Below are 27,763 nucleotides of genomic sequence, written 5' to 3'. Positions count from 1 at the left end.
CTAGGCTTGAATGCTGTGTTTTTGACACTACGGCCTTTGATGTCTTTTATTCTTACAAAGGTTAATTTTGTATTTCCCCTTGGACCAAAGGTTCATTAACACACTGATCTCTTCCAGTAAGCCACGTTGTTCTAGCATTTAATAATTTAACAATTAAGACATTACAGTGCTTTGTTTTACATATAGTACAATGCCAAATTCTGACTGTATATGTGAATCCCATTTAAGTAAATGGAAACCATGCATGCATCTGGGGGCCCAAACCTGCAAGGTGTTGTACCCTTAACTCCCAATGATATAAATAGGATTGATGGTACTCAGCAGTTCTCAGTCAATACTCACCACCTTGCAGGATCAAGGACAGAATCTGGCATTTGTGCTGCTGAAGAAAACATTTCCTTCTATCAGGGTCACCTAGCTTTGTGTCAGATATATTTTAGCAAGCACAGTGTACTGGTGCTTTTTGGATCACCGTAGAGCATGGTGATGTCTGAGGTATCTCTATGCCCCCAAACAGATTTACGCCGCACTGGAGTAAACAGCAGGATGTGGGGAAGCCTTTGAGGTTCAACTCCTGCAAAACTGTGAAATAGCGAGGTAGACCAAAAAATAGTATGTACTATGAGAGCAAACAAATCCAGTGAGATTTTGAGTTGCTATGCAAAGGCATCAAGTCACAAAGGAGGGAAGTAATCGGTCCTCTATACAGTTCAAGTGAAATCATGTCTGGAATATTATATTCAGGTCTGGCCACCTTCATAACAGAAGGATATCAACAAGCTGGAGGCTATTCCAAGAAAAGGAACTACACAGTGTTAAAGGGGCTAGGGGCAATTGAAGATGTGTAGCTTGGCAGAGTGATGATGAAGGGTGTGAACGTAGAGATCTAACTGAAAGGAGATGTCATTCCGTTTTCTGTGTACTGCACCTTACATGTAGGGTCTATTCCAGCTGCATGGCCAGTCTCCTATGGCAAGCCACTTGTAGAAAAAACTGCATAAGCTCTGCTATGTCTGTCACTGCCTCTAGAATTGAGAAAAGGGAGAATTGAGACAGGATGAAAGAGGAGGTGCCAGAGGAAGCTTCTCCTTAGCTATTCTGATGGTTCGGCAGAGGCACTTCTACACCTGTATTACACACGTGGACTCTGAGGTGGAGCACATGCCCTCTGCACTGGATAAAGTTCTCCACCAAGTCAGTTCAGCAGAGGGAATCAACATGACCAATGCCCCATCATCAGCACATGAACATTCATATCACTGAATTTTATTTCTGGTTCCCTTTTCCAGTCTCAGGGCCCACTCACTGCTCTTCCATCATCAACAGCGGCATCTGATCCCCAACACCCTCCTTCCGGCATCTCATTGCCTCCTGAACCATCAGTGTAGGTGCTGGTTGACTTTTTTCCCTACAAAAAGAACAGGAGTACTTGTGGCACCTTAGAGACTAACAAATTTATTAGAGCATAAGCTTTCGTGGGCTACAGCTCACTTCATCGGATGCATAGAATGGAACATATAGTAAGAAGATGTGTATATATATATATATATATATATATATATATATATATATATATATATATATATATATATATACAGATAAGTTGGAAGATGCCATACAGACATATTTTTAAATGATCCTTGGCTATTTAAGGTTATGTGATGGAAACAATTACATCCAAATGATAGTGTGGGTGAAACGGAGGGTATACCCTCCAGATAGTAGGATTAATTGAAGTAGGCTAATCCAAGGTTTAGTAGACTGGATTTCCAACTGTCTCCCCTGCTTTCTATGAGGCTTTTTCTTCACAGTGCTATCTTTTCTTGTTAATTATATGTGACATTGCCACGCCCCTGCTCCCCCCTCCCCCAGTGTATGATTCAGCCACTAATAGGGTAGATAGAAAAGTTTTCATAATTTAGTTTATCAACATGCTTTTAAAATGTTCACGAGTGTAAGATCATGTCCTCCACACCGATAAAGTGAGAAGAGACTCAGAAGAGACAATGCAATCTGAAGACCATTTGGTGTTTTAATATCCTTTTACTAGTAAGTGATCATAAGAAGATATATTTATGGTCAGACATCAGAGTATTTTTGAACAGTGAATTAATGCATATGTACTCTGTTAGATAACAGATTTCAAGCCTACCTAATTCAGTTTCTCTAAACCAAGATTTCAACTGAGGTCCCTTTCTCAGAAGTAAAAGCCTTCTGCATTAGCTCACTGTGTAACCTAACCCGCTTGTGTGTATTAAATGCAGTATTTCTCAGCACACAAAGCATATACTTCAGCTAGTGAAAGTTAATTTCTCTGCCGAGTCACAGTTGCTGACTGAGAAATAAAAAAAAATATTCGTTTTAGATTTAATACTTTAAAGGTTTTGTCTTTTTTATTATTATTAGAATACAACGGCATAAATATAGGAGGTGCATTTAAAATGTATTGTGCTTGGTTATTTTTTAACCTCAGTAACACAATTGCTCTGTGACAAAGTAGACAGAGAGTAAAATTTTCAAAAGCACCAATGTATTTCGGCCACCAAGTCCCATTGACTTTCAATAGGACTAAAATACCTAAGTCATTTTTGAAAATGGGACTTGTGTGCCAAAGCCACAAAGGTGCTTTTAAATATCTTACTCAGAGACTATAAATAGATATCATCATTATATATGCACACAAAATGGTATTAACTAACTTGTTTTTGCTTAAGAACCTAACCAGAATCAATAGAAAAAAAATAATAAACAGCGACAGCTCAAATGCAGGGAGCAGGAACATCTGTTTTTAGAGCGAGCGCTGAATTTGTAATGAGCAAATCCTTTGTCAAGTAAACATAGAAGTTCTTTGTTAAAGTGCATGTTTTCTGGTCATAAAACATTTTGACTATGGGGCCGCTTTGCGTCATGGAAACACAGGCCACAAGGCAAAGGCAGGAAGTACAATCTTCAGACTATTTGTATGGTGTTTTGTTTGTTTGTTTTTAATAATTCTAGTAGCTTGCCAAAACCCTGGTGACAGATGTATAATACACTATATGTGTAGATAAAGACATTAAATAGAATAGATAGGGCCAAACTGATTCCTGACGTAACTCCACTGAAGTTTATCTAGCTACAGATGGGATTGAAATTTGACCCTACAGGTTTTCCACAGCCTGAAGAAAGACCCATAGCTTAAAAAATCCCTCAAAGCTGCACCAGCATTTATGTTTTCTTTGCTCACGCCATGCAGGTGATTATTGGTTTTCTACAAACAGTAAGTTCCTTGTCGTCTCACATACAAATGTGCAAATTATTAGCCTTTCCAGCACCAGAAAGCTATGCTGGGACCAAGATTTTCAAAAAAGTTTGCCCAAAGATAGGCTCCTAAACCCTTGTTTAGGTTCCTAAATAAGTGCCCTGATTTTCAGAAGTGCTGCATAGCCTGCAGTTCCTATTGAATTCAGTGGGAACTGATGAGTCTGGGTGTTCAATACTTTTGAAAAATCAGGGCACTTATTTAGGTACCAGTTTAGGAAAGCATCCTCATCCAGGGCAGCACTTAAACACATACTTAACTGTAGGCATGTGCTTGGCCCATGTAGGGATGGATTTAAGCACATGTGGAAGTCTTTTCCTGAACCGAGACCCTAAACAAGAACTGAGAGCCTAATTTTTAGGCAGCTATTTCTGAAAATGGGGTTGAAATTTGGCCTGGTTTTCTGGATAACTGTTCATTTGTCCTCTAATGTATCCTCAGCTTACATTGACTTAAGCATATTGTACTACTCTTTAAAAAAACAAATAAAAACACACCACTGTGGGACATTTACTATGTCAAGTATCATATTTTAACACAGTTGTCATCTAATCATGTCAGAGTAATAGATTTTTAAGGCCCAAGAGACCATTAGATCCCTTCTCACCTATGCAACACAAGCCATCAAATTACATCCAGTTGCCCCTGTTGTGTTAGAATGCATTAGTGATAGGACTGTAACACGATTCAGTAATGTGGCTAAAATATGGTTTGGTTCCATCTACACAGGCAGAACCAAAACGGGTAAAATCTTTGGGACAGGTACTGTCTTTTTGTTCTGTGTTTATATAGCACCGAGCACAATGGGATCCTAGGCCATGCCTAGGGCTTCTAGTTGCTACAGTAATACAAATAATAAACAACAACATAATCCCACAACAAGGTCAAATTGCCTATGTAGACAGCCCCAAATCAGAGGTATTAGTAAGTGTGACTCCAAAAACAATAGCAAGGATTTATCATAGAGCTATGAAAAATATTGTCAGTCTTTAACTCCTATTGTAATTTTCTAAAATTCTACTTACCCACTCACCCTCGAGAAAAATTTTTTAAAGTAAAATATTATTCTTTTAATGATTATCAATTATCATGGTAAAATGGGCAAGCAAGTAGATTTTGTTGTGAAATTTTCGTGACAGTGTTCTGCCTACTACGTAACTTTGCAATTTGAAGTATTAAAAAGTTTGGGTTTTTGGAAGAACTGCTTGAGTTAGCCAATGGAGGGTGAACTATTCACACTCCACCTTCTCTTTTAATGATAAACACTGAAGAATGTTTCTCACCACTAATTCAAGCTTTATCATCTTTGATCTTTTTCTGTAATGTGGTATGGTAGCTAAAAAGGTTGGAAGGAAAAATCTGATGGAAAAGGAAGAATGAATTTGCATTATAGGGCAAGGGCAATACCATGGAGTTGTTGGCACAGTGGTTTTTATCTTTAAAGACCTAGATTTAATGTTTGGTCTTTCTAGCGCCAGTTGTTTTTCGGTTATGTGCGTGCAAAATATTTGATCAAAAGTATGAAAGTGCTAGGTATTTTTCAAACAGAAAAATGATAAATGACAAAAAACATATCACCTGTGGGTGAACACATCACAAAATGATCTATCAGTCATCATCCTCAAAGGAAACCTGCACAAAACCTTCAAAAGACGAGCCTGGGTGCTCAAATTCATAACTTTGCTAGACACTAAAAATCATGGTCTTAATAAAGACGCTGGCTTTATGTCTTTTATTACAGCAATTTGTAATCCACTAATCCCACTTTTTTGTCCTATGACTGGAGAGGTGTTAACAGGTCACTTTACCTTGAATGGTCTCTTAAAATATGTGTTAGCTACTTATACTAAACAATCTGTTCTACCTTGTATTTGGCTGTGACACTCTGAGTGCCTTTCCCTGACCTGCTGAAGAGCTCTGTGTAGCTCTAAAGCTTGTCTCTTTCACCAACAGAGAAGTTGGTTCAATAAAAGATATTGCCCTATCCACCATGTCTCTTATTATATCCCTACATTTCTTTCTTACACTTCTCAGGTTGTGTGTGTTTCTAGCAGAGGTGACCCATGGGGAGTGGGGCGCATGCAGGGTCACATGCCCCTCCAGATTTGGTACTTGGCTTGTATTGAGCATGGTCATACAGACTGAGCACGATCAGTAAAACTGCTGAAGCCGGCTCCTCCCCCCCTCCCCACACACACTATCAGCAGGCATGGCTGGTCTCTGGTTTCTAATCTCCCTTCAGCTGTTTGGTATCTGTCCTTAGTTTCAATCTCCCTCCCTCTCAATTCTCTCTCTTTTCATTTTGCTCTCCTTCCCTCTCCTTCACCTGATTATTCAGGCTCTCTCTCCTGTTCCAACATCCCCAGCAACAGAGGAAAATCACCACTGACAGCAACTGAACCTCGGGTCCTACACAGTAATTCTTTCCCACCAGTAGTTTGAGAATTATTAGAATCACGCCACCCTAGTTAGTTTAAAAAACAGTTGCTTCCAGTACCACAGGGAAAAGTTACTGTATAGGAACAGAAGCACAGTCACAGAAGGTGATCATTCAGTTGTATTTTCCTGTTAAATAATGTGGAATAGGTAATCTTCTTAAATTCATGCCTGATTTTATAAACTGAAAAGGGACCATTGCACAGTGCCTGATGACATTGTGAATGGCTCTGCCCAATGGTCTCAGTTCGATGTATACTAAAATCCATCAATGCTTTTTCTTTTAGAGAGCTCCAGTGCATTAACAACAACCTTGGTTGGCCCAAGCTGGTATACATGCAAGTCTGTTTGCAAATGCAAATATTACCAGTGTCTTATTACAACAGCCTGAGGTGCATATACTTCCTAGAAACCAACTATGATGAAAAAGGTATATTTTTCAATATATTTAAATTAACTTAAAAAAACCAGAAAATTAATTTTTGAACAATATTAACTTGACTGTGATGTCCACAAAGTTATGTTCCTTATCAGGAAGCATTTTAGGCAATTCTACTTCATATAAATTCTTCTCTCTGGAGTATATCATATATACATGCCAGAGAAATTAATAATCTAACATATTCCTCTGTAACCAAGTTCAGTTCTAGAATGCTTAAATGTAGCCAGCTGTGTTATAAAGGACACTGAGTATTTTTAAAATCCAGTTGTTCCGTCCCACTGTAATGAATTCAGTAGAACTGCATAGTGTAATACAGAATTTGCCCATTAGAAAGCAAAAGTGCTACATTCAGATTAGAGGATGACTATAAATTGAAAGGAATAAAATAAATGAATAAATATTGGTACTGCACCGATGCACTTATTTCTTAAAATAAAATGGTGTTTTGTTTGGGTTTTTTAAAAGGATTTCCCAATAGAACTATAAACTTCTGCCACCATGAAATATTGCTGGTTGAGATAGTTTCATAAAAGCTCTGTTTAATTTTCTTTTATATTCTGGGTACATATGGCCACAATTTTCATTTATTTCTCTCTCAGAGTAGAGTTTATTGATAATATTTAGATAAAATATCAAACACGCTAACAAAATATGGTCACTCTGCCACTGCTTCAGTGTCCTCCTCTCAGACACAATTCCACACAAGTCACATTAGCAAAAGGAATTCAGCATGTTACGATTTTAACTTAAAACCAATCTCTAAGGGCCTAATCCTGCAAAACAATCCACGTACACAGCCCTGACTCCTACATGGAGCCCTACTACTTTCCGCAGGATGCTGCACAAGAGTAGGGCTCTCTGTTTGTGGGTCCCTTTGTAGGATCAGAATCTACAATATAAGGCATAATACTAGAAAATAGTTAATATATAATAACTTCTCAACAATCAACATTCTCTTCTGTTTAAAAGAGGAAAACCCTGACCAACTTGAGAAAAACACTTAGCCTCGGGGTGCGGAAAGTTTGCGATGCTAAGATCCATGTTGGATGCTTGCCCCGAGCCCAGCGGCTGCACCTAATTTTCATATTATAGGCACATCATTCCTTTTTTTAAATGCACACAACCATGATATTCACTTGAACCTGTTGATAAATAAACCTGATAAATATAAATTGTTTGCTTTTTGCTGCTTTAATTCACCAGTAATTAAAAACTTGGCAGTTTATCAACTGTGTTCTCACCCAGAGGATACAGGGAGAGGATGGCTGGGAGTTGCATTTTAGGACTCTGCGGGTCACATGAGATATGATCTCCCACAACTGTCTTTGTACTTCCCTCCATGGCACTCCTTACAAACGGAATCCCTTCCCTAAGTTAGTCTGTAAAGCCACTTATCTAGAGACACACATCTACTGTAATGCCGACAAAAAATTGCCAATTAATATTGGCTAGGTAGTGAAGTAGCGGGAATGTTGATATTTATTTATTTTTAAAGACTGTGTTTTCATCCCTCTCCCTTACCCTTCAAACACTACTTGTTTACTTAGGCCCTGCCCTACAGGTGCCTGTATAGAGCCCCATTAAATTCAATGGGATTCCATGTGGGCATAAGGAGACCCTGCTGTCTGTATCACATTGCTAGAAACTCTTCGGGGCAGAGATTGTCTTCATATACTATATGTCCGTGAATCTTCATGAGCAGACCTCTGCAGATACATAGAGCCATTTATTTCAATGGGGCTCTGCACAGGCACAGGTCTGCCTACCCATCTCTCAATGCAAAGTCGACCTGCAATTGGAAGGTGCCTATCACAATCTGTGGATACTATTATACTCCAAATAACAACAGTGGTGTCCTGGGGCACCCTTAAGTATAACAGTAATATTTCTACATTTCCTAATTTTCCTAGTGATCTCCAACCAGTCCTGGCACCCATTTAATTTCTTTTTCCTATTTTATCCACAGTGTGTGCAACCCAGGCTTGATCACCTCTTTTATCCCAGAGGTGAGGAATGGGGCTGCTGCCTTCCATCACTTTAAACTTCTCCTCACCCTGTCAGACTTTTCAAGAAGGAGGGGTATTTCTACTGAGGCTACACTGATGGAAGCCAGCATGGACTCTGGAGTGAAATTTACTGTAACTATTTACAGATGTTGCCTACAGATTTATAGAGTCAATTTCTCTTAATTCCTGTTCATCAGTGCAATGCCACTGAACTCAATTAAGTTGCACACGTTTAACTAGATGGATAATTTGGTCCATAATGGTGACTAGTCTTTCCTAAGAGAGTCTTCTGTGCCTATACTTCTAAAATGCAAACTTTTCTTATTTTCTAGTATGATGGAGGCTGTAATTACAGGATTTACATGCCAAATTAATACATCATAAAGGAAAAATTAATCTGTATATTGCCAAAGATTGGATATTTAGTAGGATACAAAACAATGTGTTTTTTTCCTGACAAGCCTGTTCTGTTCTGGCAGTCTTCACATGTGCATACTTCCCAGTGAAATCAAAAGGAGTTTTTCATGCAAGAGGAGTACAGGATTTAGCCTAAATAAATACTTTGAGATTTTATTCTTGTTTACATTAAGGCCCTTTGGTGCTACTCTAGCAGTGTAAAAAGGCCTTAAATTAAGCAGAAATTAAAAGAACCCACCTTAAAAGAACCCTTTATACCACCAGTGTAAATAAGATTAAGACTTCTTGTGCTGGCTTTGTCTATAATAGTATAACTAAGGCCAGAAATCTTGTTCCAGTACACTTTCTATTAATTTATAGGACAACGATAGACAATCATGCCTGAAGTACTCCAAAGGATGGTATGAGACAAAGATTTCTAGCATACACACTGCCCTAGTCTGCAAATTCCCTTTTAGTTCAGATATCCTGAAGAGTGAATTGCACCTGTCCACAACCTTCAGATCTTTTCTTTATCCCAAAGGCTTATGATTTCCTTTAATAACAAACAAGAATGTTTTATGTCAAGGTTTAAAAAAACCCATAGCAATAAATCATTATATGACAAAAGCTGTCTAAAAATAAAACTTAGGCATCAGATAAATCTTTCTGTCCTTTACTTAAAAGGTGGCAATGTTTCTACTCAAAAGAATCATGAGCTTCCATGCATCTATCTGCCTAGGTAGCCACTAGATCAGGAGCACAAAGATTTCTAGATGGGCTCCCAGCACGCAACTTCTCCCTCTTCCCTATATTTCAGGTCCTCTTGTTTATCTGTCACTGCCAAAACAGACATCCCACTCTCAGCCCTGCACTCCCACTAGGGGCACTGATGTAAAGGTGGCTCTGCATACGAGCCCCCCAGAGTCACACACTTATCACCCACGTCTGAGATAGTCTCTAGAATGCAGCATTCTGTTCTCCTTGACACAGAAAATACAGTAAAAACAGGCTTGAGGTTATAACTCATTGTATTTTAATATCACATTGAACAGGTTAACATAATAAAAATTCCAATACATAAAGTATCAATAACAGCTTATTACCCCATGAACTATTATAATTCTGTAAACACAGGATAAGAATATTCAATAAAACAGTCTGTTTTCTTACTTAAATGTATCTGAAGTCAATATATACTTTCTGCCAGGTTTGGCGTTTTAACCAAATACATCTTTATATCTGGTTAATAAAAGCAGAAAAGACCAGCATTTCTCCTATTAATACACAATATGAAAAATCATCAGTGTGACCAAAGCAGTGTCCATTATGGTCATTCCATTTTTCTACTCTCATAACTTTTCCAAAACATTCATCCTTTAAGAAGTTATCTATTCTTGGTCTCTGGTCAAAGATAATTTGTTTTTAAGTTTGAGCAAAATCCCTTCTGACATATTGTCTTTATAGTGAGAATACAGGGAAGAAAAAGAAACTTTTCCCAATGGAAAACAATTACAACCACATATTTTAAAAGCAGGGTTACAGCAAACGGGGCTGTAGGATTACCTTTTGGATCTCCTGACTTGCTAATGTTGAATATCTTAACTCATAGTATTTAATACATATCCATATATTCCTTTAAATAAACAATGTCTCTGGGGCCCAGAAATCAGCTGTAATACAAGCAATGTTTAACTATATGAAATTAAGTATTTAAATTCCATGTATGTTAAAGGTTAAAATAATATGGATGAACCTAATTATTCAATAGAGGTTTGCATACTTGGAATTACAGTCTGCTCTCAATTCATATGTATAACTCCCATTAATATTAAATAGGAGTTACAGGGGCATCGCAGGACAAAAATGTATGCCCTCAGTATTTTAAAAAGCCAGCTTAATATACCTCCCTGAGTGGCAACCCCCCCGATTTAGAATTGCAAATACTATTCTCAACAGCATACTCTTGCTTTGTTAAGATAAAAGGTAAGCATTGAATTTTCCATAACATTTGAAGCTGTTATTCGTAAGAGCACCCCTCCTTCACTCTGATCTGTGTGGGTGAACTGCTGCATCCGTGCAGAAACACACTGACTCCAATGGGACTCTGCACAGATGTAAGGGTCTTGCCCAAATGGACTGTACAGCACAGCTGGGTCAATGACAGCCATGCACCCATTTTTACCATTGATTTCAAGGGGAGTAAAAGTTAAGTCAAAAAGTGTGCTTTTGAAAATCCCACTTTATGTGAAATATTTTAACTGGGATTAAACAAATGAAAAATAGACGACTGCAAGCACAGTGTTAAGTAGTTGGCATTAGAGAGCGCTAGTGGGAAACAAACAAGCAAGTTAGCTAAAAAAGGAATAAATGAAGAAATAGTGATATAGCTTCGTACAAGTGAAAACAAATTTACTAGAGTAACAAAATACTTCCCCTGTAAATTACTACCCCTTGAACCCTCAGCACCAAGACACAGCCCCATCAGTGTTAGGACTGTAGGTTTCTTGAGGCAGGAATCTTATTAATAATTATTATTTACATTGTGATAGTGCCTATGAGCCCTGGTCAAGGACCAGAACTCCACTGGGCTAGGCACTGTACAAACACAGAACCGAAAGATTGACCTTTGTCTTCCTACCTATGTCTAAAAATTCGAGAGCACTTGTTTCTATATATGACACAAATAATAAAAGGCAACAGAATTTATTTGAAAAAGCCACCTATAATTTTAATCCAATTGATGACCCTGAAATATCAATGTCATGCCCTTTGTGGGGAAACCTGGGCTCAAGGGATGTAATGCCTTTCACGTCAATGTCTTCAACATACATGCTGATACTCAGTCTTTTCACCCAAGCCTCAGCCTGAGAATACTCCAAAAGCCTTTGAGACTGACTCCAGAATCTCAAGACATTTGGTAATGCCACAGCCATCGGTGTCACAGGATCAGATGCCAGTTGTAAAGATGACATTCATTAAAACCGAAGGGGCAGGCAGCAAAGAATACAGGACTTCAGTTCTTGAGTTTACCATTGCCCCAATTTGCCTAAAGTAAATTGATAGTCTTTTCCCTATTGAATTATTACTGAAATATTTTATTGAAATGTATTAGATATCAGGTTTTTGTTTTGAAACAGCAGAAATCAGAAGGGAAATCTTAGGCTTTTAAATTTTCCATTGTCAGCAAGTATGGCTTTCAGTTCATATCCAGCCCAGCTTGGCAGTGACTGAAAGGTATTATCTCCCATGACTAGTAAGTGGCCCAATATAAACTGTGCTTGATGGCTTCCTTTTAGGTTCAAATGAACAAGTGTCTACATCCACATCACTTGCAGAATATTTTTTAAACAACCAAGCAAGCAAAGTGCATATTGACAATGGCAAAGCACTGTGTTTTTATTAAGCAGTAAACTTCCAAAGTACTAATTTACTCTGTTCACTTTCTCCCGAAGATGAAAACAAGACACAAAAATTGAACTTTTCTGATCAGCATGTATTGGAAGCATCTCTACACACGGCATAATGAAGACATACTAATAATCTCATAATTTAATCCTTTCAAACCTCTGTTTGAAATTCAAACCCTACAATCCCCAATTATGTTTTGCACCATTAGCATCTAATATTGTATACTGCCAACTGCTGCACTTTAGTGGTGTCCTTTTACACAGATTAAACTGTTACTCTGAAACTTTGCGCCAACTGAAGCTTTCAATTTGCAGTTCACGTTCACAACAGATACAGCAAAGCTACTCCCCAGCTTCCTTTTGTACAATGTACATCATATTTAACTGAGACTTCTGCAACAAAGAATTCCACAGCAAGAGCCTGGATTACTGCAGACTCAATACCCTATGAGCTGTGGTTATAATTAGCGTCATATCCATTGTAATCCTATGGACGTCATCGTGTGTTACCAGCATCTGTTGACAGATCTCATACCATGCATATCAGTGAAATGGCAAGTCTGGAGAGGGCAGCCAACAATAGAAACAGTGGCATTTATTTTTGTCCTCTTCCAAGATTGTCTCATAGAACATATATGCTGCCAACTGCCAGGGTTGCACTGAGATCACTATTCATTATTATATTTGAACAAAGCTTTGTGCCCACCCAAGCATATACAGCCTTCTCCAGTAAATATGGGAATGGGGAATGTACTTTCCGGAACTTATTTTAGCACCCTGAAAAAATGATTTTGACACCCTTAGATCACTTCAGATCCATCAGGCCATCTACTGAGATATTATTAATCCAGGGGAAAATATACTATCAGACTCCTTTCTAAACCAAGGAATAAGAATGCCCTCTCTTAGTCATTTTTAAATGTATGCATCACTTTGGCATTTGTTTTAAATGCACATGGCAGAAAAGAAACAAAACCACAATATAGCTAATCTATTGATGTGCTCTAAACTGCTAACTTTCCACGGAAGCATTGTCGAACTGGAGTGAAAAATCAAACTGGTATAGAACAAGAGATAGAAATGCTGAGTCCACAGTTTGTGATTCACATGAGCGTTTCCCTGTCCTACTCCCTCCACCACCCCAAACAAATGTTAAAAATGTGCAACAGATTAACTGCTAACAAAAATAAACCCAGATTCTCTGCATATCTGGTTTTCACTGTAGGAAAACTCTTCTGGACTGTCCAAGAGTTATTCAACTGCCACACTATTAAAAACCCCTCAGTACTTTGTCTTCTTTACCACAGCATTCTGTGCATCTGCCCACTCTGCCAAGAACATAGACTCAAATGGGACACAGGATCAATTTTATCCTGGATGCTGCAGTCTTATGAATTCAATATTTTCAAGAAAAGTAAATCTACCTGATGCTACTTGGAAATACAAAACTGTTGTACAAAACTGCAGTTGTTATACAATGTGGTTTTTTGCTGCATAAGAAACTGTATTAGGTCCTTAGAGAAACTATAAGTACCATACTTTACAAAATGAACAACGTCAATTTTCTAATACTGAAAAGCCTTCCATACTTTAATTGCCACATAGGTTACAGTGCATCAGAATCACTTGCTCACCAGATAAAAAAATAAAGTCCAACTAAAATAAATCTAAGTGATGACTGCTGTAGTTTTATTACTGGTCCAGAGGATACAATTGAAATAACAGATATAAAGACCAGTATTCAAGACATCCCACAGAGTGCACATTACCTACACACAGTAGTATCTGAACAGATGCTACCATGCCAGGTCCTGAAAACTAAACACACAAAAACAAAAAATAAAGGGAGGAGAAAGGTTTGCAATTTTGCTAGAAGTAGAAATTTAGGGTGAAATCCTTGCCCTATTGAATTTAATGGGGAAAAAAGACTCATTGACCTATGGTCAGGATTTCACCCTTAGTTTCCTGCTAAAAGCAACTAATTGCTCTTACATTGAGAAAGAGGTTATATACAGAGGGTAGGTGTTCAATAGGCTGAATTCTACCTTCAGATACACATATGCAACTTCCACTGAAATTTTCAATGGGAGCTCTTCACACATAGCAAAGGACAGAATTTGGCCCAATTGCCTGATGGATACCACATATTTTATTTCTGCAATTAGCAGATGACCTCATAACTCCAGATCTTACAGCTATAAATTTCAACATTATCTGTTACTTTAGGAAATAACAGAAATATTTCACAGGTTTCAGAGTAGCAGCCTTGTTAGTCTGTATTTGCAAAAAGAAAAGGAGGACTTGTGGCACCTTAGAGACTAACAAATTTATTTGGCATAAGCTTTCGTGAGCTACAGCTCACTTCATCGGATGTGATCATCCCTTTCCCATGTGCTGCTTATGCAACAGCTTAGGTGATTTCTACTTTGTCATGTTTTAATGAAGCCGTATTAGTGATTATCTAGTGGAGTATCAAAACTGTTAATCAAGTTGCTGATAAGATTATAAATACCACCTGTACTCAGCAACCGAGCATCATCAGCCTCTATGCTGGTACAACTGTTTTTCAAAATTCAGAAGGTAAGAAGCATTTCCTCCACAGTAGGATGCTCAGGGCGTTTACAGAGTTGTCCCTGTAAGTTGGTAGGACGACAGCTGGGTACCTTTCAGTCCCTAACTCAGTAAATAAAGAGACTTTTTAAACCTCAGCCTGAACATTTCCCAAGACTATAGTTTCTTAACAAGACTGTTCCACTGGATTTGACAGTAAATTCTAATACGAGTCAACTCAGAGGACCTTAATTTCAAAAGTGGTCTCTCAGTTTGTTCCTGGAAATATGCAGTTGCAAGTGCATTTTGGGTAATTGCAGGCATAGCTTCTCATTTACACTTTCAATTATCTTATTTTTACAGGCAATCAGGTGAATTTACACAAATTCAGAGGCCACTTTTTGAAAATATGGCCCAGAAAGTGATTTTAGGAATGGTTAAAATCTCTGCCAACAGCCAATGTGAGCATGAAAAATATTGAATCAAAGTGTATCAAAAAACTTTCATGATATTCATTTAATTTCATATACAGTCTCCATTTATATATAAGAATTCTAAAAGTGAAAGTGAAGGACTATTTCATAAGCTATATATAACAACATAGCTAAAAATGTTTATATAAAAAGTAAAACTGATCATAGATTCCTTTGCAAAAATTATAGCACTTGAATTCACTAGTGCACATTCATTTACAGCTACAAGATAAAGTGTTATAATAAGGCGGTGATTATTATTCCACAGACACACATCGACAGACACACAGTTTATTTTCTTTCCTGACCTTCCTTTGCTGTTTCTCCCATGCTGGGTCCAGGAGCATGTCCCTATCCCATTCTTCCTCTTGGATCATATACTCATCATCTTCATATTCATAGCTGTACTGCATACTTGTTTCTATCTGGTTCATATTGCTCAAGGACCAGATTCAACTCTACACTTGCTGTGGCTTTTATTACTTGATTTTTATTTTTTACTTTTTTCTTTGATTTCAGGCAGTGGTGTTTTTTCCCTGCTTCCTTCTTTCTTTTTTTCTTTTTTCAAGGTGAGAGGGTGTTAATATTGATGAGTCTTGCTGGCAGGACAGGTTGAAGCTGTCAGGATACAGGTATGAGCTGAACTGTGATGACCTTCACTTCCCTCCCTCCCACTCTGCTGCTGCTGCAGGTCCCTGTGGCTGAATCTCCAGAGAAGCCCCAGCTCCAGCTCACTGCTGCTGCTTATTATCCCCACTGTGTCACGTGGCTCAGCAGCCTGGACTAGCCCCCACCTTTTTCAGTCTCTCGTTTACAAGTTGCAAGGCAGACCTTCAGCCTGATCAGCAGAAGCAGAATGATCTGTTGGTATATAGAAGACTATGCAATTTTGCATTTGCTATTAAGTGTTATTAAACTGTTACACAAATACATGTAGGTATTTACTGTGCAGAGAAGAGCAATGATTTATCTGCAGGAGGGAAGTCTAATCAAGGAAATTCACCTCTGTATACATTCTCTGTTCAGTGGCTCTGAACATTTTCTGTGATTTGCATTACTGTCTTTTTTCTTTTAATAGCACTCAGAAACTGTTGAAGTTTCATCTTTTTATGTTTGGTGCATGCATCTGTAGTTTGGAGAGCTGATTACAATTTATAAATTAAAAAACAGAATCAAGATATATTATATACACACACACACACACATATAAAACCAACATGTTACTTACTGTTGGTCCAAAGCTTCAAGGCCCTTGACTCACTTCACCCCATCTCCCTTTTTGAAAAGGTTCTCATGAGTCACTATAGAAAAGCATTTACCAAGAGAAAACAAAATGACTAAATATATCAGAACTGGAATATAAACCAGAGAGAAAAAAAGCCAGATCTAGCAAAGTTCTGAGCACTCTCAGCTCCCACTGAAATCAATGGGATGCAGAGGATGTTCAGCAGTTTGCAGAATCTGCCCCCCTGGTTAGAATGAGAGAATTATAAATTAATGACTGCTAAGGCAATAATTTAGGAAAAGTTTTTTGGAAAATTCAGTGGGGAAACTTTTTGTTCTCTTTATGGTGCCTTGTGAACAATGAAAACACAATTCAGACAAGCACATCCCATGCTTCCCATGTCATAACATTTTAATTTTCCTAGGGAGAACATTTCTCTTGGGAACTGGCAGGCAGGTTTACTTTGTTCTTCATCTAGTCTATTATTAAACACTCACCCAAGCATTGCCAGGGAAGGTCATCCCTGTGCTAGTGCTTGTATTGGACACAAACCTCTCCTCATCTACAAACCACAGGATCACAGAAGATCAGGGCTGGAAGGGACCTCAGGAGTCATCTAGTCCCACCCCCTGCTCAAAGCAGGACCCATCCCCAACTAACTCATCCCAGCCAGGGCTTTGTCAAAGCCTTTTGTCAAAGACAGAATGCTCAGCAAAATTGACCCCCAAACAAACAAGGTCAGATTTGCGGCCACTGTATTAAGTGGTAGGTGTCCCTTGAGATGCTAGGAGTGAACTACAAGGGTGAATGTAACATTAGGACAGCCTATAGGCAGTCATCCCAAAGGAACACAGTTTAGAAATATGCACATTATTACTATGCTGACATATTTTGTGATGGTTTTATTCATCAATTATACACACACACACACAATGTGTATAGTCATCTGGGTTTGGGTATTTACATGATAACTTTAAATATTTCAAAACCCAAATGAAAAGTCTTTTTCTAGTCATTAAACGCTACAGGAGAAGGTTGATGTTTATAGATGAAAACTAGGCAAAAATTCCATAGGAAATTCTTTTTAATAAGCAAATTATGGGAAATGTTGACACCCTGTGTTTCTAAAACTTCTCAGTAATTTGTATCAATCTTTCCAGAAAAAGTCTTCCCTTGGATAAAATGTAGCAAGTCAAATATCTGGTGAAGTTAGGGGGTGAGTTTTTAACATCAGGCTAATGGCTCTGATTCAAAGTACTTAGTGTTTGTTTAATAAGTTGCTGTCTTAGGGCCTTCATCAGGAAGCTAGCTTCAGTCTTCATTACGGTGAGTCTAGTAAATGCCCCTTAATAATTCTACAATTAAAATATTTTTAAAAATATTTTAAATAACTTTATATGACATACAATAAAAGTAGGTGAATAAATGGCAAAAAATAAACAAAAATTTGTATTGAGAATATTAGGTATAGTCATTAACTATATTCAATTGCTCACTTGTATATGGAAATCATTAGAATACTGTATACTCAAAAGTAACAGACAAACTGCATTACAAGAGAAATGAGGAGTCATCCATCAAGAAATAAACTAGGGTCTCCGAAGGCCCTTGCATGTTGGTGGTATAGTCAGCTGTGTTCTACAGTCTCGACTGGAGCGGACGGAAAATTTCCTGTCTAAACTTTTACAACAGAAAATTGGAGTTTTCGACAAAACAGGTTTTTTTTCCCCACAAAAAGTACCTGCTTTCTCTGGATATTTTTGATTTTTCATAGAAAAAGCAAATACCCAAAAAACAAAATATTTTTATTCCGATATCCTACTGTGGTGTTTCATGGGATTGCAGATCTATTTCTTCATGTCCCCATATGCCTCTATGGGCCAGGCTACCCAGGCAGACTACATCTCCCATGATGTACTATGGCCAGTGACTCCCAGTGCAACTATTTCCCTTACGTGAAAGGAGACTATGGTGCTTCATAGGAGATGTTGTCTGAGCAGGGACAACAGCCTATAGAGGAGAATAGGAACATAACGTACCCGAACTACAACTTCCATGAGGCAGCATGGGAGCATTTCCTAATCAAAATATTTCCGGTTTTGATTTTTTGCCAAAAATGGAATTTTCAGCTAAAAAAGCCTATTTTGTGACCAGTTCTAGTCTCCATTCATAGAATCATTGCCCACCGGAATGAACAGATATCATGACTTAGAATAATGTGACCTAAAAATCTAATAAGCTGGATCTGGGAATTATATTTGATATCTAATGACAGAAGGCAACTGTTTTGTGTTTAATGTAACTGAAAAAGTAGAATTACCATATCCCTTTCTTTTTAATCTTTGTAACAATCACCCATTATCATCATTTATAAAGCACCCTCTGCAAAGGCACTCAGGGTGCTGAACAACAATCTCAAAAACAATTTCTCATTAATAAAAAGAGGGTTACATCAGATCATGATTCTCCTGGCTGCTTGATATGGAAGAAATGAAAAGAATGGAATGTGCTTACAGTACTATTGCAGGCAGAGAGTGGAACCAACACACCAGTGTCTATGCTGTATCTGAATTTGCAGAAGCCCTCCTCGTAAAAATGGCTGCTTAGCAGAGACCAGCACTGATCCCTCATGCTGCATGAAGGCTCCTGGTGAAAGCCAGTCTCTGGAAGCCTGAACCCTGAAAAGTTTGATGCTGGCAGCAAGAAAACACTTTAAAGTTAGTTACTGGAGCGCGAGAACAATGTTTCTTGCAGATCTTGCAGATCATGAGGGAGATGGACAACTAATTATAGACTCGACATTCTGGGACATCAGTAAAAACACATATTTGGGGCATGTACTCTGGATGCCAACATACAGATTCCCACATGAAGCTGTCAAGTGGGAACCAACTGGTCTGAGGAAATGAGGGTGGCCCAAGAGAAACCTTACAAAGAACCCCTAGCGGGGAGGGCAGAACAGTCAGTCAATCTCAACAATGTGGAGCAGATGGAAGCAGCAGCAAATGACAGAGAAAAATGGAAGAGACTAGTGTGGTGGGTTCTCCCTGGGGTGCCACCTGGAACTGGGGTATTACTGAGCCCTCTGACCCACCAGCCTGAGCTCCCTCTCACATTGTGTTGCCATGACAAGTTGCAGCCCTCCAAGCTTGCACTTTCACCAGCATTCACACAGGTAGGAATACACCCAGCTGCAGTCACATGCAGGCTCTCTAACCACCAGCCTCCCAGCCTAGGACCCCAGGGCAGTACCGTCCTGCCCTGGTCAAATCTGGCCAGTCTATGGGTTTAACACCTGGTCTGCCTCTCCCTCAATGTGAGGAGGACCATACACACTTGTGGTTACCAAACTGAGATTTTCCCCAGACACCTTAGTCAAACGTACACTGGTTTGGATTAAAACATAAAATAAGTTTATTAACTACAAAAGGATAGATTTTAAGTGATTATAAATGATAACAAACAGATCAAAGCAGATTACCTAGTGAATAAACAAAACCACGAACTGAGCTTAACACACTAGATAGGGTGAGAATTTGCTAATTCATATCCTACCTGAGTGATAAACAGGCTGGCAGATTCTTAAGGCACAAGCTGCCTTGGCTTTGCAGCTTGGATTATCCAGGTTTTCATACACAGGCTAGAAAACCCTTTAACCTGGAGTCCCAGGCTTCCCCCCATTCAGTCTTTATTCTTCAGATGTTTCCAGGCGTGTTGTTGTTGTAGAGAGAGTGAGGTCCCATCATGATATCACTTTCCCCCTTTTATATCTTCTTCTCACTTGCTGGAAAGTAGTTTTGCTGTGACCTAGGTCAAACAGTTTCCATGGTGTAGGGCTATCTCTGAGAGGTTTCTACTGTACACAGTTCCTGGGGTAAACCTAGTGCTTGTGTGCATTTCCTCCACAAGCCATTAACATTGTTTGGCCTTTTTACTGTCATACCTGAAAGGCTGATTGTGGGCATTTTCAACCTCACAACAAGTTTCAGTAACACACACAGTGCCAGACTTCATAACTTCACATACGACGGCAGCACATACAATCCAATGAGATCTTACTGTCTATCCGATCAAGACTTTTAGAACGATACCTCAGAAGGCATACTTTGTACAAAACATTTCCTAATTACATAACAGTGGTGAATATTGGAGTGCCCGGGTGTCACAGCTAGTTTCCACCCTGAGATCTAACACGGTTGTGGAAAGGATGTAATGTAATGATGTAATGTAAAATGAACTATTATTATTTAATGTATATATAGTGCCAGAGGCAAGCAAAAAGACAAGGTTATTATTCCAAGGAACTTACAGTCTAATATTCAGCTAGCACAAAGAGTAAAGCCAACATCAATGGGAGGTTGGGCTGGGTATCAACAGTGAAGGAGAAAGAGCTCTTGGGGGCAGCATTTGATGTTTATTTTGTATTGCACACAGATTTTTTTATTGTAAATAAAGAAAATCGTATTATGTTACAAAACTTTATTTTTATAAATAAATTGTGCAGATGGTAATGGGAAGTACCTGAGAAGTTAGTGATAGAATGTTAGCCAAAAATGTGAGTTTTAAGGCAGAATTTGATGGAGACAAGGGAGCCCTCTCAGTGTTTTATGAGACAAGGGGAGCTGTGGCCGGCAAATGAAATGGCATGAAAGAAGGTGGGGTCATGAGTGGGAGATCATAAGCTTGATTGTGCTTTTAACTTGTGCTAGGGTAGGTCAGCAGTGGCTCCACTAAAGTTGGGGGAGTCACACAGCCAGAAAGCTGGTGTCAGTGAGGGAAGAGTCAGGCCAAAAGTGAGCATTGAAGCAAGTGAAACTAGAGAGAAAGACATGTGGAACAGGAAACAAGAACCCTGCTACAGGTAGGCTCAATCACAATGAACCTTGACAGGGGGAATGAGGAATTTGAATATGATGTGGAAAGGGACTTAAAGCCAGTAGACAGACTTAAAGTGGAAGTGACATACTTTAGCCATAATGTGAGGAGATGATGATTTTCAGAGTGGTGTTTTGGACAAATTGGATGAAATGAGATGCGTGTCAGGGAGGTCAGAGATGGAGAACGTAGCAGTAAATTGTCAGAGCCTAGACAGAAGACAGCCCCTCCCCCTCCAATCATAATCCCCTCCCAGGGAGGCGCTGCAATGGTAGAATGTGACTGTCACCTCCCTTGCTCCAGTGGGGTAGAGGAAACCAACACGTTCTAAATAAGTAAGTAAAATGTAACGCCTGGGTATAAACTCAGTCAGCATGTCCTCACAGTACTTCCTACCCATGGAGCACCTATGAAATTCATGTTATCAAAGGGAAGACACCGGTAACACTGCTTGCTCTCCCTTGCATTGAACCTCCTGTGATGGAATGCATCCTGTATTCACACCCTACACACTACTGTAATAATCTTTGTACCAAATATGCCTTGTGAGGTATCATTTGAAAACTCATAGCTTGCTTGTCAGTGTGGTCATAGTGAAATATACGTAGCAACATTGTAAGGGAAGTTTCCCCCTATTTTCATTCCTTTTGCAGTGAAATGGAGATGAATTTGCAGACTCAGTAAGACAGGCCTGCAATGAGTCACATAAGGAAAGACAGCTTTGCGACCAGAAGGGCTGGAAACTGCTTTTTTTTAAAAAATTGAAAACCTCAATTCCACAGAAAACTTTGGAAATACTAAAAATCCTAGAGAGAGGGAGAATCCATGCCATGTGTTAAAATCCTAAATGTTAATTCCATTGGCTTCACATTTCATTCACAAAAGTGTAAGAGAAAAAAATAAGAGAAAAAAACCTCAAAGTTAAAGGGTCAACGCCTTGGGTCAACTACCAACATAAGCCTGAGCCAGTGATCAAAAACAAAAAGCCATTTTCCTTTCAACATTGATTATTGGTGTGGTTTCCAGTAGCCTTTCACTTGTTACAAATACTAGCTCTAAATTTGTTTGTTTTTTTTAAAGTTTAAATTAAAAAATTTAAGATGATTTTAAATGAATTTAAAGCAGACATTGTCAAGGTACGTTAGGCCAATATTCTGGATTCTGTTAAAAATGGTGAGTGGCTGAAAAAAGGAAATATAAATAGAAAGAAGTTGCATGTTATATACGTAATTTAATTTAAAATTAAATAAGTGAACGAAGTTTTGTGGAATATTTAGACTCTCTCCTTCAGGGCTGATCTACACTACAAAGTCAGGTCAGCTTAACGATATTGTGCAATATTGTGAAAAATGTCATGGACTGGAATGATGTAATTAAGCTGACCTAAGCCCCAGTGTAGACACTGCTGTGTCGATGGAAGAATTCTTCCATTGATCTTGCTACCACCGCTTGGAGAAGAGGATTTACTACCTTCTGTCACTGTAATAACCCCTTCTGTCACTGTAATAAGTGTCTACACTACAGTGCCACAGCTGTAGCTGTAGTGTTTCCAGTGTAGACATACTCTCATTTCTGTGAAGCCAAACGCAACCCATTTTGCTAGTGCAGAACCACCAAGAGGTGAAGTAGAATACACAACAGTAAATACATGTTAAATTGGCTTCACTGACTTAGTTGAGCAAAATAATAATTAAAAAGAGCATATATTCTGAAAAGTTAGGCCCAGATCCTGCACTAACCTCGATTCAGGTGGACACTTCTGTCTGCATACACAGGCCCAGGGGCTCTCTTTTACAGAGCTCACTGCAGAGTCTGGCCCTGTTTGATTTCTGAAATCAGTTTTAATCAGCTAAGGTATTATTAGCTATGTAAAAGCCAAGTATTATTATAATTAGGGACAGTGTGTCTTTAAAAAGTGAAAAATAAACAGAGCATGATTATAAAGAGAGTTTAACAGAAAAACTTTTGAAGTCAAGAAAATGATTTTTGAAGGAAGAGTAGGTAATTTCTCAACACAATAGGGATATATATGAATGATACTATTCTTATGAAGAAAAGTTATAATACTTAAAACATGTTTCAAAGTAAAGAAAAAGAAAAAAGAAATATAGAGTATTGAAAGACGTCTGGTTTCATAACAAGTGATATTGTCAAAGGATCCCGAAGTGTTTCACAATCTATGTATAGGAATAACTTTGTCTGCCACTGAAACACAACCATGGATGAAATGCAGCAGGAAACATTTATAGAATATACAAATATTGCCAAAGCATGGCAGCTTTATGAGTACATAGAAGATGCTGACGAGACTGCAATCATCAAGTTTTGCCAAGTTTTTTGACAGAGAGGAAGGAAGGTTGTGTGGTTAAGGCTCTGGACTGGGACTCAGGAAATCTGGCTCTCCTTGACACTAACGTGACATTGAGTAGGTGAGAAATGTGGGGCAGAGACTTTCTTTCACTGCATATTTGTAACTTGTCTATGCACAACTCCAATTCATAATAATAAATAATAATAAACAAACTGCACTGTGAATGTTGAAAGATTTAATATAATGGAGGACATACCCCTTAACAGTGACTGGACGTGTTGCCAATTTAGAACCCAGATTAGACAAATATTGCTACTTTCATGAATCAGAGGAACTCTCAGGTCCTAAATTTCTCTCTGCTCCCTTCTAAAATTCCACCCAAGAGAGGCCATGACACCTGCATCCCTAGCTCCACTGGGAGACTGCTTCCTTGGTTCCATGTATCCTACCACAGTGACTATAGAGGTATCTCATAATAATGATGTGAATTAGTGAAGTGATAGTCCAAGTATCTTTGTGATTATTGGAACTATAATACCAAAGGAAAAGCTGGGAAATGTATATGGTAATTTATACACAGCATACCTAGTCTGTTAAAGTGCTAGAACTGCAGTAGCACTGGATAGACGTTACAATGTAATACACATGATGACAGGTGGGAAACTACAAATAGTGCTGGCATAGGATTGGAAAAAATGGTCAGACAGATCCAGGATTTAAAAAATGATTCAGTGATGAGAATGCATGGGGCAGGAGTAGGGGTATAGAATAGCCTATTACAAACTTTCAGAAGAACAGATATGTGTTCTCAGAACTTTGGCTGTGTTCCTGTATCATGCTGGCTTAGTCCCATCTCAGATAGATATTAAGGAAGAAATTACAGTTCTAGTGCAATGCTAAAACCTGTAATAGGCCCTTAGAACATGGATTTCAGGAATGTCAGCAGCTAAAAAATCTATCTATGAGCTATATTATGGGCTGTACCTGATTTAACCAGAATAGTTTCAAAGATGTGCTATATTGTTTCATAATGGTTTGGGTATTGCTGAACAAAGAGAACAGGCATGTGTATCGGGTAACAAGGACATGAACAATTCCATAAACTTTGCTGTACCTAGAATAAATTGGCAACAAACACTGACTAAACAGGAGTCCCAGGCAATAACTAACTATGATGATAAGTACAGGGAGGGCTGGCCTTGAAATTATTGCAGTGTGATCTAGAGGTTAGAAGTGGGTGTGGGGGGAGATGCTGGAAATTAGACACTGCTGAGTTCTAAACACAGCTCTTATACTGAATCCCTCTGTGACCTTAGCCAAGCTGTGACATCTCTGATCTAAATTCTCTCAGATAGTGTTTGCAACCCCACTGACGTAAATGAGAAGACAACTTGCCTTGTGAATCCAAAATGGATATAACTACTTCTTACATATTCCACAGGAATGATGTGAGGATCAGTTAATGGGTCAGATTCACCTTGGGTAAATGCCACCAAAGTCAACTGAGTTACAGAGGGTTGCATTTGAATCATTATCAAGCATTTGGAAGCATGAGGTTTTATTTTCTCTTTGGAACATGTATGTAGTATAAGATGGTATTGTCCAAAGATGCTGTTCTTACATTCTGCCTAGGAGAACTTTACTTGGACACTCAGCTGTATCCTTTTAATAGTCAGTGGAGAGAACTAAGCAATATTACTGTGATGTGGGGGATAAAATTACTTGGGGCTAGAGTTCTCCAATTCCTATTTTGATAAGCAAGGGAAGATGAGTCAGGAGGTGGCTGTCTTCTCCAGTAATTATCAGACCCACTGGTCTTATTCATGTTCCCATCTCAGGAGCAGTGGGCATCAGCTGACACCTCATATTGCCCTTCATGCTGTCCAGTGCAAGTGTGGTAGCTAATATGTTCACTATCCCCAACTATAATCCATTCATGCAGGAGGCCCTTGACTTTGCTTGTAAAACCAAGCCCTGTCTGCAAGAGTCACCTTGTCCTTTATTGGCTTTACTGGGGAGACTATGTTATTTGTATATAATTTCAGCTGTAGGAAGTGGTTTGTTCACTTTGGATCAAATTCATCCTGAGTGTAAATGCACTGACTTCTTTCAGAGTAACAGCCGTGTTAGTCTGTATTCGCAAAAAGAAAAGGAAAATTTTGGCACCTTAGAGACTAACCAGTCTCTAAGGTGCCACAAGTTCTCCTTTTCTTTTTGCACTGACTTCTATGAGGTTACACCAATCATGAATCTGGTCTCTTATCTGTGAGATATGACATAGGGTTACATTGGGAATAGCAGTGGTATGCAGGTCTCCTCAGATTTCAATCTGAGCTGCCTGAGGCTTTTTGCTGACCAGATTCTTTGTTTTAGGTGATTTTAATGCCCAGATGGACAATAGTTCCTATAGGTTGACCCAACGTCTGATACCTAACATGACAATTGTGAGCCTATCCCTGGGGCTTTCAGGCTCTTCACATATATGTGAGCAAACTGCAGAACTAATTTCTGAACTGAGATGGGGAATTATGATCATACCATAGTCTCTTTACTCACTGAAGTAAAGGGGTCATTTTTGCTCCCATCAAGAAATGTTGTAAGGGCTAATATTTGTAAATCATTTTGGAAGTGCAAAGCACTGAGTATATTTGTTTAAAGTTTACTTGAATAACGCATGGGTTAAGGCCAAGTACAGATTATTCATGAATGCAAATCTCACAGTGGGAATTAATACCCTAGCTCTCAGAAGAATTTTAATCCTAAGAAAGGTATTAACTTTAAATGTAGTCTTCTGTTGGCCTTCCCGTGGTTTTTTGTTTGTTTAAATAGTCTTTTCAAAAGTGAGCAAATGTGTGAGGAGTGGAAAAGGAATCGTAATATCTCCTGCAATATAGGAGGGAATGCATATATTGGATACAATCTATCACAGAATATAGACTTTGTTTCTATGTTCTTAGATGTCTTACTGCTAATATCTAAAAATTAATCAGGGGAAATTGCACAAATAGGGCATAAACTAATATAAAAGTATCTTTTATTTTATTTACTATGTACTACATATTAAATTGGGTTACTGTGTTTGTGATTAATCTCTTATATTTGCATTGTGGATGATACCTAAATAATAAAAACTTAGGCAAAGATATTAAAAAATAACTAGTGATTCTGGGTGTGCAATCTGAGACATCTTAAAGGAGCTTGATTTTCACAGGGTCGGTACTCTATACTTTCTGAAAAATCAGACTTATTTTAGGAGTCAAGCTGAGCACCCAAAATTTGGGGCACACAGAATCCAGTCATTTATGAAAATCTTGGCCTTAAAATCTGAATCTGCAACCCTGAATCTGCAACACATGGATAATCCTTATTGACACTCACAGTCAATGGGACTACTCGTGTAAACAAAGGTTGCAGGACTGACACCTTAATTTGTATTTGTTCTGCTCTCCATGATAGGACAGAGCTAGGACAAACAGCTTCAGCTTCTTGTTCTATGTTTTCAAATTCTGAGTGACTAAATTTCTCCATCCCCTGTCACCTTTTTCCAGACCATGGTGGGGACATGCTTGAAGAATAGCTGGTTTATTCCATGAAGTTTGTCTGCCAACATGTTTACACATTAGTCAGGCAAAGCTGAAGATACCAGCCAATATTTTGGAAAGATTGTTTCAGCAAATGAATCTAGAGAGGGTATCTGTAACCACTGCTTTCCCCACAGCACATTGCTTGAAATTAGATGAACACCTTGATTAAGGTAGCACCACCTATTATGAAATTGCCCAACATTTACCATTAAAAAGCCCTGTTTTCAGTTGCTTATGACTTTGCTAAACTTTAAGCACATGGGCTGAAATTTTACATGCTGGGTGTCTCCCTCAGTTTCAATTTTTTTTTCCAAAAAATTTCCGCTAAAACAGTTTAGCCATTTCCAAGAATGAGGCTAGCGAAAGATATGCTGTTTTGCCCATGTTAAAAAAAAATTCTAATAAGCTTCTCTTTGAAAAGCTCTAGAGTTCCATTCTTTGGAGCAGGGACATGAAATTTGGCCGGGGTGGCCTTTGTATCAGGAATGTGCCTTTTGCTGCCTCTATGAAAACCAGTCTAAATTTGGCCAAGTTATGAGTCTTGCGGAATGAGGGGAGGAGGGGGATGACAGTTTGCACATGCTCAGTAGAGACTTGCTGGAGCTTCACCTCTAAATTCTGTTTGCATTGAGTATGTTCCAGCCCAGGGCTGAACTGGACTTTCCCTACAATTGCAGCTCTGGGCTACTGCAGGCCGTGGTGAATCCAGGCACCTAAAATTTGGGCAAAGAATTTCTCTCTCCTGTGTTCTTAA

The 27,763-nt window shown here is 38.7% G+C and overlaps 1 protein-coding gene across 14 annotated transcripts in view; it reads right to left on the bottom strand.

Annotated features, from left to right (window-relative positions):
* Positions 1-15,451, bottom strand: part of ACTN2 (actinin alpha 2) — an 89,106-nt gene extending 73,655 nt beyond the window's left edge. For 12 of the 14 annotated variants that reach the window (XM_073338211.2, XM_073338209.2, XM_073338207.2 and 9 more), the window contains exon 1: positions 15,323-15,436. In XM_073338211.2, coding sequence (XP_073194312.1) covers positions 15,323-15,427 — 105 coding nt within the window. In that variant the 5' untranslated portion in view covers positions 15,428-15,436. Of the gene's footprint in view, positions 1-15,322 lie in introns of all 14 variants that reach the window. The other 2 variants (XM_073338220.1, XM_073338208.1) reach the window with 2 other exon arrangements.
* Positions 15,452-27,763: the final 12,312 nt, after the last annotated feature.

This window comes from Lepidochelys kempii, chromosome 3, assembly GCF_965140285.1.
Source record: "Lepidochelys kempii isolate rLepKem1 chromosome 3, rLepKem1.hap1, whole genome shotgun sequence".
In the NCBI taxonomy this organism is placed as follows: domain Eukaryota; kingdom Metazoa; phylum Chordata; order Testudines; family Cheloniidae; genus Lepidochelys; species Lepidochelys kempii.
The sequence above is the reverse complement of the archived record's forward strand: the minus strand, read 5'-3'. Positions and strand labels throughout refer to the sequence as shown.